The sequence below is a fragment of the Puccinia triticina genome, chromosome 13A, assembly GCF_026914185.1.
Source record: "Puccinia triticina chromosome 13A, complete sequence".
NCBI lineage: Eukaryota > Fungi > Basidiomycota > Pucciniomycetes > Pucciniales > Pucciniaceae > Puccinia > Puccinia triticina.
Window position 1 is genome coordinate 1,870,486 of NC_070570.1, and position 12,081 is coordinate 1,882,566.

Sequence of the window (12,081 nt, forward strand, 5' to 3'; positions counted from 1 at the left end):
CAACCCTTTCCGCAGGGAAGGGAGTGGAAGCCGCACACCGATGATTTGAAAGTTGTGGTATACAGCGGGTGAAACTCTGAGACTGCCGCGCATAGATGAGCCAAAAATTTGCCTTTCCTGCTGAATCAAGTTGTTTGTTCTTCTTCATCTGGGATTTCCCGCTTTTCCTAAGCCCCCTTGCCAGGACCCCGGCAAGCCCCTACTAGACACCCTTACGTAAATTGTTTCAAAATGTTTTTTTTGGCAGAAATGATACTTACCTAAACCTGTGAAACTTGTTTCAAATGGACAGTTCTGGGAATTTTTTCTTCTGGGACATACTGACGTACCCTGTTTCAATCTGCCTTCCAAGGGAAAAAAATTCATACTTATGTGTTTTGTTTCAACTTGTTTTTGTGCTTGAAGGTGCAAACATAGTGTGCATACATATTAGTTCCTCCCTGTCCTCTCCTGCTCCTATGTTACATTATAAGGGTTGAGGAAGGTCTGAAAGGCTTCTAGAAGTGATTTTTCATTGATTTTAATCAATACATCAGCAATGATCTACATATAACTAAAGGAATAGCTTCTGGGGGCCAAACAAACCTGTAAAGTTATCTGTCATGCGAGTAACACCGGCGTTGATATCCTGTACAAATTTATGTCATGCGAGTAACGCCAGCATTGGTAAGCATGTAACGCCGGCGTCGAAGCTCTTTTTGTATTAAGGAGTCCGTTCAAGCAGGTTCAAGCAGCTTTGGGTGAGACATCACCATTGCAGTTCAAATCAGACTGCTTGAACGGACTCCCTCAAGGCTCAGCAGCCAGCTTTGTGTCTCTGAAATATGTGTGCCAGTCTTCTGGAACGGGATGGCGACGCGGCACGCCCACAACTTTGTACGGCGTGCCTGTAAGGTTAACGGAATCCGTTCAACCCATCCGTACTGCATGTCCGTAAGAGACTCCATTCAGCACTGGATGCTTGAACGGACTCGCTTCCAGATGTGTCACCGGTAAAAGTGAACACATTGATAACCACTTCTGTTACAAATCTGCTTCATCAGACTCAGCTGCACACCAACAACTGAGTCTGTTGAAGCAATCTGCTTTATCAGGCTTGGCTACATACACTCCAACAACTGACCATCAGACACCACCCACTTTGATGAGTATACTGTCCCACTCATCAATTCACACCTCAATTAAATTCCCTATTCTGATTCTCAAATCTTTTCATTTTTCATTGCAAAAATGCAAAAATCCATTGAACATTTGAGAAGAGCTTATGCAGCATAATGGCAAAGTACATTCAGAGAAAGGAAATGATCTGTTGCAGCATTTTCTTCCCTTTCATTTTATTTTCAAAATGCACAAAACAAGGCTGCCATACAAAGGGGTCTTATCAATCCTCATTATCTACATATAACTAAAGGAATAGGGTCTGGGGGCCAAACAAACCCATACAAAATCTGTCTATGCAAGTAACGCCGGCGTCGATATCCTGTACAAAATCTGTCTATGCAAGCTGTAACACAGGTTTTGGTATGCATGTAACGCCGGCATCAATTTTCTTTTTGCTTGAACAGACAGGGTGAGACATCTATAACCCAGTCCATTCAAGCAGATTGTTGGGTGTATACCAGCCATTGGGTGAAGGAAGTTAAAGCCGCTTCACACCTCCTCAGCAAGGCATACTCGCGCTCTCTGGAGGACTGTGGCCATCAAGACTGAGTGGACAACTCCAAGTCTGCTGGAAGGACCCCATAAATTTATACTCCATCCCTGGACTCCGTTCAACGGACTTGCTTTGACTCTGTTCAGCGTTCCCTTGGGGATGTGCAGATTGCTTGGACAGATATCCACACCTGGGTAATTGTCTTCAATGTCATTGATAACCACTTCCACAACAATTCTGCTTCATCAGACTTGGCTTCACACCAACAACCAAGTCTGTTGAAGCAATCAGCTTCATCAGACTTGGTTACACATCTATAACCTTGAAAATGGCTGATTGTACCCATCTGAACCTTCAATTTAACACATTAAGGGTGTTCAAAGTTGAAATCATAAAATTTCCAATGCATAAAATCATAAAATTATAAAACTTTCAAGTGATGATTTCATATGTACCATTCTAGAAATGTTGCTCTAATTTGAGTGCTTGGGTGCAACATATTTTTTTCAGCTTAGAATTTTATGATTTTATGGTGTTATGATTTTATGCAAGTCAACTTTGAACACCCCAATTATATAAACAAAAAAATCAACACAATGTGCTGTTAGTTCCCCCCAACCAATCCACTCATCAGACACCACCCACTACTATTCTCCTCATCACACCTCAATTAACTTCCCCGTTCTGATTATAATCCTTTCCTTTTTTCATTGCAAAAATGCAACAATCCAATGAACAATTGAGAAGAGCTTATGCTGCGGAACAGCAAGCTAGATTCAGAGAAACGCAACATCAATTTGCAGCATCTTCTTACCCTTCATTTTCTTTTCACAATACCAAAAAAGAGGTGGTTTAACAATATTTCCCATATTTATAATGATCTAGATAATCTTCATGTACACAAAACTACCAGGACAGGATCAATTTTTGACAACAACTTTGGTAATCAACAGACACACCACTTTGATAATCATCAGACCAGCCACTTTAGAGAATACATACCATCACAACACACTTCAAGAAGGGTTTATAACCCTGATTTTCATTTTCCCATTCCATCACAACAATTTTCAAGAGGGTTTTCTAATCCAGATTTTCATTTTCCCAAACATTATGCAAGAAAACCAAATCAAATGCAATTTCAACAACACCCACAACAACAATCCCAAAATCAACACCTCTGAAATTCTAATGAATGAAAATTCTTACCAGTTTTACAGGAGAATTTACAATGAACCAAAAATCTCAAGAGGAAATAACCACTTTATCATTGAAAACTGCTGGGTCATGCCCTCCAATTCATACTTATCTGCCAAATTTCACTGTCACATCAATGTAGAAATTTGTGCAGTCAAATACCTGTACAAATATTCTGATAAATCAGCCTTGGATGTTGAAGAAGATATTGATGGGGTGACTAGATTCAGAAATTCTTGATGGGTAGCAGCTCCAGAAGCATGCTGGAGGATTTTCTCTTGCAAACCATCTGCAACTTATCTCTATAATTTGTTTTGACGTCCAGTACTATACATGGCACCCCACAAGCAAAGAATGGAAGCCAAGGCAGAGGGGTTTTTGAATTGGTAGAATTTCTGCAGTTTATCCTTCTGATTCAGAAAGATGGCATTTACGGCTAATACTCAATCATGTCACTGGTGCAACCTCTCTTGAGGATCTTTGTAAATTTTGAAGACAAATTTATAACATTTTTTGTTCAGCTTCTTTGGCCCAGGGTCTGTTGTAAAATGATCATTATTTGGAAGCCACAATGGCCAAAGCAAATGAAACAATGATGCCAAATTATTTGCAAAATTTATTTGGCATACTTATAGCAACATTTCAACCTTCATACCCTCTGTGTTTATGGAATTCTTCCTTACATGACTGAAGACTGGAGAGCCATCAGGAATTTCAAGATGATGCACTCATGACAAATCAGATGATTGAATTGATCAATTGAATCCTTTTACAAAATGGTCTTCAACATGTGGATATCTCAAATTGACAATGCAAATCATTTATAATCAGCAGAGATCAGCCTTTGATCAGATCATCAATGCATGTTATTCAGAACAACCTGCTTGCTTATTTAATGATGGTCCAGGGGGATCTGGAAAGACCTTCTGATACAACTGCTTACTGGAAAATTTCAGATCAACCCAAATAGTTGCTATCACAGGTGCAGGAAGTGGTGAGCTCTCATTTTCCCAACCATACCATCTTAATTTATATTCTCTCTGAACCCACAGGAATTGCAGCTATGAAAATGGAATATGGCAGGACTGCTCAGTTGAATTTTGGAATTCCTCAAAAGCTTCTGCAAAATTCAGTTTATTCAATCACAAAAAATTCTCAAAAGGCTGATGTGTTGAAGCAATGAAAGATTATCATTTGGGATGAAGCCCCAATGACACATAGACATGCCCTTGAATTGGTAAACACTGAGACAGATTACTCCAATACTTGATGGATTCAGATCAACCCTTTGGTGGCAGGGTAATTGTACTTGGAGGTTATTTACATCAGGTTTTACCAGTGGTGCAGAAGGGAACATGTCCCCAGATTTTTGATGCAAGCATTGTTAACTCTTACTGCTGGAGATACTTTCAACAAAATATCATATAACTTCAAGCCAATATGTGTGCATCAGGGGATCCTCAATTTCAGAATTTTCTTTTATCCATTGGAGATGTGAAGGTATCACTCAATAAAACAGCAAAATCAACCCACCTACTTCTATGGTCATTCATGGGGGTTCTCAGGAGCAAAATTTGAATCATCTCATAAGACTGAAAGAATATTTATTTGAAACAAATCAACTCTAGAATTCTAGAATCCATTCCATCTCAGGGAAGAGCTTACACAAGCTTTGATTCTGTGCAAGATGATCCCCAAAACCTATATTTGCAAGAGTATATCAAAGGGTTGAACATCTCAGGTTCCCCACCTCATATTCTTCAACTGAAATGTGGAGTGCCAATAATAATGCTCAGGAACCTTGATTGGACAATGGGACTTTGTAATGGAACCAGGTTGATTGTGGAAAACTTGGGTCCAAATGTGATTCACGCAAGAGTCATATCAGGTAACAGAGTTAATGATTCTGTAGCTATCCCTCGCATTCCTTTCTTATCTGACCCAGACAAGTCTGGACTGCCTTTAAAGTGCATTTGAAAGCAATTTCTTCTCATGTTCAGAGTTTATGAATTTCCCTCATCAATATTTCCCCGACAATTGTCTTTCCAGCACAAATTTTGTTTCTTCTTCAAAAAACTTGAATTTATTTCACCAGTTTGCACTAATTTTGGTTTCTTCAAAAAACTTGAATTTATTTCACCAGTTTGCACTAATTTTGGTTTCTGTTATGCAGATAGTCACCCAGGAATTGCAACATCAAAGTTTTGAAGAATTTAATCCGTTTCCTATGAGCTGTCACATTACCCTTTTGCCTTTCACCTCCTGTGATTTACAAACCCCTATAACTTTAACACCCTCTGGAACCCCAAATTTGGGGGCTTCCCCTTGTAACCAGAATATCAATTTTGGACTTTTCTTATCCAAAACCCCCACAAATGGCTGCAGATGTTACTTGCGTAACTTTTTTCAATCCACTATGCCAAAATTTGCAAAATTGAACATACTGACATAGTTGGTTTCAAACAGTTGGTTCTCTCCAAAAAATCAAGGCTTTGTTTGGAGCCGATATAAATATAGGTGATATAATCATTGGTTAATTCAATGAAAACTACAAAATTCAACATAAAGCCTCCAAATATTTTTTCTAGGCAACCTACAATACTGGTCTCTTCAATTATGAAGTCAGATTCAACTGATTCAGCCATATTCAGTACTGTAGTACCATTATATTGCTTTTGACCAAAACAAAGCAATATAATTATGGTGTTCAAAGTTGGTTTGCATAATTTTATGCATGCATAAATCATAAAATCATAAAAATATTTTGGTGAGGAAATTTTGTATTACATAATCAGACAGTCATATCCCCTGCAAAAAAGATTTTATGATTTTATGATTTATGCATGCATAAAATTATGCAAACCAACTTTGAACACCATAAATGGTATTATGGTGCTGAAGATGGCTGAATCAGTTAAATCTGACTTCATATTTGATGAGACCAGTATTGTAGGTTTCCTACAAAAAAAATTGGACTCTTTATCTTGAGTTTTGTATTTTTTTATTGAATTTACAAATGATTATATCACCCATATTTATATTGGCTCCAAACGGGGCCCAAAACTACAGCGGTTTCAAAATGGGAAATTCCCGGGTATCACGTAAGGGTGTCTCCCCGGCCCCTCGACAGGATGCCTTGTGACATTATGCCTGTCAGCTGGTATCCGACTCGGGTGAAACCCGAAGCACCGGCAACGAATCTGACTCTGATGCCATCCCGGCTGCATTTCTTTACACTCTCACTCTCCCAACTCCAGCTGCAACGTCATCACCTCTCGTCTTCGATTTCCATCCCAGGCGTCCCAGCGTAGCAAATCATGTACGGCTCCGGAACGGCTCGGTCCGGCCTGGACGGCCAACCCACGCTCCTGGAAAATTATATCGGTACGTCTCACTTGTACGTTGGGTTTCCACCTTACTGAACTAATTGTAGCTACCTCTTCAATTTAATTTGCCCAATCATATTCTCAGAGCGTGCTTGTAGCCCGATGCTCAGCCAACCAAACATGTCCCTCAATCTGGAGATTGCGTCAGTTGTTGAATCGATGTTTTTATTGCCTGCAAATTTCAAGCCAGCCACTCTACAACATACTGCAGAAACACAATCACTGACAAAAACTATTGATTGTTAAATGTCTTAAATTCATCCGGATCGTCTAGAGATTTGATCAACATGAAGAAAGCCAATACTCCCCGTGAAGCGGCAATGGCTACTTTACAGCATGTCAATCGGAGGAATACCCACGTTTCGATGTTGGCCCTTCACGTATGTTTTCGCTTGTGAATTTCATTAGGTACATCTGAGCACCCCGGCTAACTATTATGCCCCACTACGCTTCGGAATTTTCAATTGCTCTTTCTTCAACCTGCGATTGTTGTGGTGCAAAAAATCAATTTCCAGCTCCTCGACATCTTAGTCAAAAATTGTGGTTATCCCTTCCACCTGCAAGTCTCAACGAAAGAATTTCTCAATGAACTTGTTCGCCGCTTCCCAGAAAAGCCTCCAGTGTTCCCTCCACCACCGATGCAGAAAATCTTAGAGTTAATCCACGAGTGGAAGTTGACGATTTGTGTGACGAGCAAGCATAAAGAGGATTTGGTCCATATTCGTGACATGCACCGCCTTCTTAGCTACAAAGGCAAGCAGTTCCTCAATAGATTTCACCACTCGATCCCAACTATGTGAAGGATCCGTACGCAGCTCTAGCTCGGGCATTAATCCCGCTAATTCACTCAATACACACGCAGGATATCGATTTCCAGATGTTGATCGGCGGGCAGCTCAAGTGCTAAACGAGTCTGATGTGAGTGGTATCTCCCCTTTAAAAATAAGATGTCATCATAAAACAGCTAACGGGATGACTCTTTTTCGAACCTTAACGATCTGTAGAGACTCAAATCTGCGGAAGAACTTGAGGAAGAGGATCGAGCGGCACAATCTGCGGTAAAAGCTTACGACTTCTTACTTTTCAACACCAACGTAGACGGGCCAATTACTCAAAGCTAATTTAAATATGATTTCAATGCCTTTAATTGAACCCCACTGGACACTAGAAACTCCAAGAGCTGATCCGGCGAGGTACTCCTAAAGATCTAGCCGCGGCGCAGGAGTTGATGAAAATTATGGCGGGAGCGGTATGTCCCCTATCATCGCGTTAATAGACAGGACCGGCTTAAAATCTTTTATCATTCAGGAGCCGGACAAACAACCGGATTATCAAGCCCAGATGCAAAAGGAATTGGATCGTGTGCAATCGAGGGTGCTATTGTTGAATGAATTGTTGAATAACGCACAGCCAGGCGAAAAGTTTGTTGAGGGAGACGCGTTCGATGTGAGTTGAATCTTTGCAAATGCCCTAAGTCTGGATGGATTCATTTGTCTGACATTTGGGATGTCCAATCTTCGGGGCAAATCCAAATAGCAACTATCCCAAAAATGTAAACAGGTTCAACCTAAATTGCAGAAGTGGATTAATGAATCAGCTGACAATCCGGACATGATGGGTACGTAGTACAACTTCTGTCCAAGCTAAAGATAAGAATAGATGTCTAAGATGTCTAAGCTAAAGACAACAAAAGACATTGATGCCTCTCATACTATTACAGATCGATTACTGCTCATTAATGATTTGACCAACAATGTTTTGGAGCGCTACATTGCTTTCAAGGCTGGCGATTTCACTGCTACAGCGGAAATTAATCCAGCGTAAGTGTCACAATTAATTTGGCTGCTTGAACGCAACAACGTGCTTATTGTGCCACTCGACGATGATATCATCAGGTTTGCTGGGAAGGATACCGCTACGGCGAAGACTCGGGCCAAGGAAGTCAGCTTGATTGATTTCGATGATCCCGATGAAGGCGCATCACCTACAAACAAGACCGGCGGAAATGTGAGCTTAGTAGATGGTCTACTAGATACCATGTCGCTCTCAGATCAGACAGCCCAGCCCGCCACTGGGGCCGGCGGATTACCCAGCAATTTGTTCTTCGATGCTACGCCTATTCACGGGACAAGTTCGACAACACTTCCAAACTCACAAGCTCGGAATGACTTTTTCTCGCCTCAAAACTCTCACGCTTGGGGTGCCGGGATTCCTTCATCATCTTCGTCAATCACGCAGGGTATATCACCTCATGCAACAGGGGCAATCTCTCTCGGTGGACCCTCCGCCTCATCATCTTCAAACTTCAATCAAGCAGCCCTTCTTTCCAACCCTACTGCTGCTTCGGCTCCTAATCGCATTATCACCCCTTCAAATCCCTCTATTCCTCCCTCTACTCAACCCCAGCATACCCAGCCAAACGCAACACCCGCTTCGAAACCGCCGGCCAATGATCCATTTGCTGATTTAGCTGGACTCTTTTGACCTTCCTTGCTCTTTTTTTCCTGGTTTTCATTCTTCATTGTCACACTAATTTATTTCCTCCTTTGTGTTTTTGATGATGATGATCAATGAATGTAGTTTCTAATGTCTAGACATTTTTCTTTCCACATTGTCCCAAATGTTTCACAATCGGTCTTTTTGTGCAATGTCGCCCCAAAATGAAAGAGAAACACATATATGACCAAGTCCGATGGGTTGACTGACACCAATCTATGAGATTTTTCTAGAACAAATGTCATCTGCATGAACATCATCCAATAGTACTTGTGCCAAGTTCATGCATACATCTGTTGTGTCTTAAATATACAAAAGATTAGAATTGCGCAAAAACAACAACCAATCCACTAGAATCCACTGCTCTGTTCTGATTTATACCTACATACTCCCACATCCAAATACAAAATATATGGAAATCAGCTCATAGTCTAAATGAACAGCCAAACCCTATGACAATGTACTCTTCTGACAATTCACAATGAATCATACATACTTGGGACAATGACTTAATAGCCTCTGATGCTGCGCTATACTTGTAAGTTGCATGTAGCATCATCAAGCCCAATCATTCATCCCTTTTGTACTGCAGGAGTCGACTTGTCCACTTGTTTCATAGTTCTCCCAAGGAATCTTCGTTACTGTAGGCTTGTGTTATTGGACTCGCAGTCAACTATATTCACCATGTCTGTAGGTTTTTTACAGGCCAAATTTCTAATCTTCCTTCGGTCTCATCGAAGCGCCAATACTTTAAAGATCTTCTGTTTTGACTACACAATGTTAATGATGGTACAAATGTTTCAAAATTTCGTCACATTGTATGCCATGTTGCTCGACAAAACAAAAGGCCTTAATTCCATCTTACCAAGCTCTTTCAAAGACCAGAATTTACTCTAGTTTCCCAATACTTGCCCTGCCCAAATGGTTCTCAACTTGATTAAACTCCTTCTGGTAATTTCTCCAGTCTCTTTGAAGTTTGGTGGTGTGCTAAAATTGGCTGTCTTCTATTTATCCAAAGATTTTTCATGCAGCAATTAGCCTTGTTTCTGGGTCTTTCCGAACAAAACCATCCTTTGTGGATCGTTTGAAATGTTGGAGTTCAAGTTCAGCAAGTGAATCAAGTGATGTGAGCTTTAACTCCAATCTTATAAATCATGCAAGAAGCTGATAACTTTTATTTTCTTTTATTTTCTTGTCTTTTTAAGTTGCCAAACCAGAGCAGCAATAAATGTCTGATTTGTCGAGCGACTAATGGGCCTAATGGCAAAAAAGAGCGCCTCGGATATAGATGGCCAACCTGTGAACACACTTTTCATGAATCTTGCATCACAAAATGGCGCAATCAAGTTTCTACCTGTCCTGATTGTGGATCTGAGGATGACTCAATTGAGAGTAGTTCTTTGTGTCAAAACCCACAGATTGACGGACTCCAAAGGGTCAGTTCATTGGCTTGATTTCAGCTGGGCTAATAGGGATATCGAAAGGAAGATCTCCTGACCTTTGAAATGAGACTTTACACAGCCCCCCATTCCTTGCACCCGCTGCCATGCACCCGCTTTTCCTTTAGCAAGTGAGACAGCACAATACTGTTTCCGCTGCTCAAAATGCACTTTGACCATGAGTTGGGGCAGCGTCAGCATGTCCCCAGAGAAGGCTGAGGTATGTCAGATAAAGCTCCACTTTGGCTCACTATGTTCAACATGGCTTAATCTAGTTCAATCTTTCTGTTTATATCTCTTCAATTTGCCACAGTCTCCTTGATATATACACCAACCCAAAAGTTTGAATAGCTTGCCATGTATGTGCTACAGCAGTCCTATTCCATTATAATTTACCTCTTGATGAATGCATCTAAGTTCTGCTTTGGAAACTATCCACAGTATAAAAATTTTCTGCCTTCTTCCTTGGGCCATTCCACTATTTCCTGCTTGTGTCTGGCATTCTATCAATCCACTCAAATAACATGTTTTACCTTTTCAAACCCTTTGGTGCAACTTCAAGTTTCATTAAAACCATAAGACACCTACCCGTCTCTTTCATTGAATTGGATCTAATCTTGTTTTATATCCAGTCTGTGACAATCATCCAGCTTGAAATGGAGAGAAACGGGAAACATCACTGCTTGGTTGCCAAGCAAATGTTGCCTTTTTGAGTTGAAATGGAAATTTGGCAAAATTCTGGAAAGAAAAATGCTGATCAATCTCTTCTATGTATTAATACATACCAAACCTCTACCTGATTATAGAATGTATACAGAAGGATTATCATGAGATAAATATAAAAATCACACCAAATTCATTCATACCAATTTGATTGTTTGGATAAAATTTTGAAGATGGAGTATGAAATTTCTGATGATAAGTTATTCTCATGTTTTCTTAATTTTTATTTCTCCTTCTCTGCATCTATAATCAGATTTAATAAAATAAGAGATCAACAAACAGAATGAGAATCAGTATTTACATGTTTTCTGTTTAAAAACAAACAGTGGAAGGAGCAAGGAAGAAGTAGTGTCTGATAGGTTTTGTTTCCTTTCAACAGTTGTGTAATGATGAAAATTTACCCAGATTATTTGCCAACAGAACCCAAGCTATAATGAAAGCTAAAAAGATTAGGTTGAAGTAAGGGTGTCCCCAAAAAACAGGGCCCAGGGCATGACCCCAGGGTCTGGGGCGACCTTGAGATCAACTTGGTGTTAATGTTTGTTTGGGTTTTTTTGTGATTTTGTTTTGTCATGCAGATGGCTATTAGACATGATTATTTTAGTAATATATTGAGAGATAAACCATATGTGATGCCAGAGTGAGAGCGCCTCTGGATCTTTGGCTCCAATCCCCTCAATTGGTGGGGCTGATTGATACAAGGCAGCCGCAAAAATAAACTCCAGTAAGTTCCAGGGTCTGAGGCCTTTGTATAATTGTTGCTAGCTGGTTCAGCCATCCCAATTGAAAATTCAAGGTTGGAATACCCCACATACTGTACCAATTCTAGATGTCTATAGAGACAGTAATAGTGGCAAAGTGTCCAATTGTCAGCGGCGGGTTACTCTGCATGGGAGGATGAAAAATCCACTTGATGGAATTTTACTGGGATTGGAAATTGGCTCTGAGTTGTAGATGGGGTTGAATCTAATCCAAAGAGTTTATGCCCAGCCTTTGATGATTTGAGAAGTTCAGGATCAAGGATCCAGGCAGTGATTTTTTGATTTGACAGGGTTGAGAATGCTTGAAGTAGTGATTGTTTGATGTATCTTCTAGCTCAAGAGGAATGAGTAAATAAAATGAGGTCCTATGATCATCTATTCTCAAAGTCTAGGGAACAATAGAGTCCAAGGGCTCAACTTATATA

General features: G+C 40.3%; 1 protein-coding gene across 1 annotated transcript; it reads left to right on the plus strand.

Annotated features, from left to right (window-relative positions):
• Positions 1 to 6,168: 6,168 nt before the first annotated feature.
• PtA15_13A181 (uncharacterized protein) lies at positions 6,169 to 8,721 on the plus strand (the record flags this gene model as incomplete). Its single annotated transcript, XM_053162353.1, has 11 exons — positions 6,169 to 6,235; positions 6,323 to 6,380; positions 6,512 to 6,617; positions 6,753 to 6,990; positions 7,100 to 7,155; positions 7,242 to 7,295; positions 7,406 to 7,486; positions 7,546 to 7,683; positions 7,774 to 7,855; positions 7,958 to 8,057; positions 8,133 to 8,721. The coding sequence occupies 11 exons, from the start codon at positions 6,169 to 6,171 to the stop codon at positions 8,719 to 8,721; spliced, it is 1,569 nt and encodes a 522-aa protein (XP_053026337.1).
• Between the last annotated feature and the right edge of the window lie 3,360 nt (positions 8,722 to 12,081).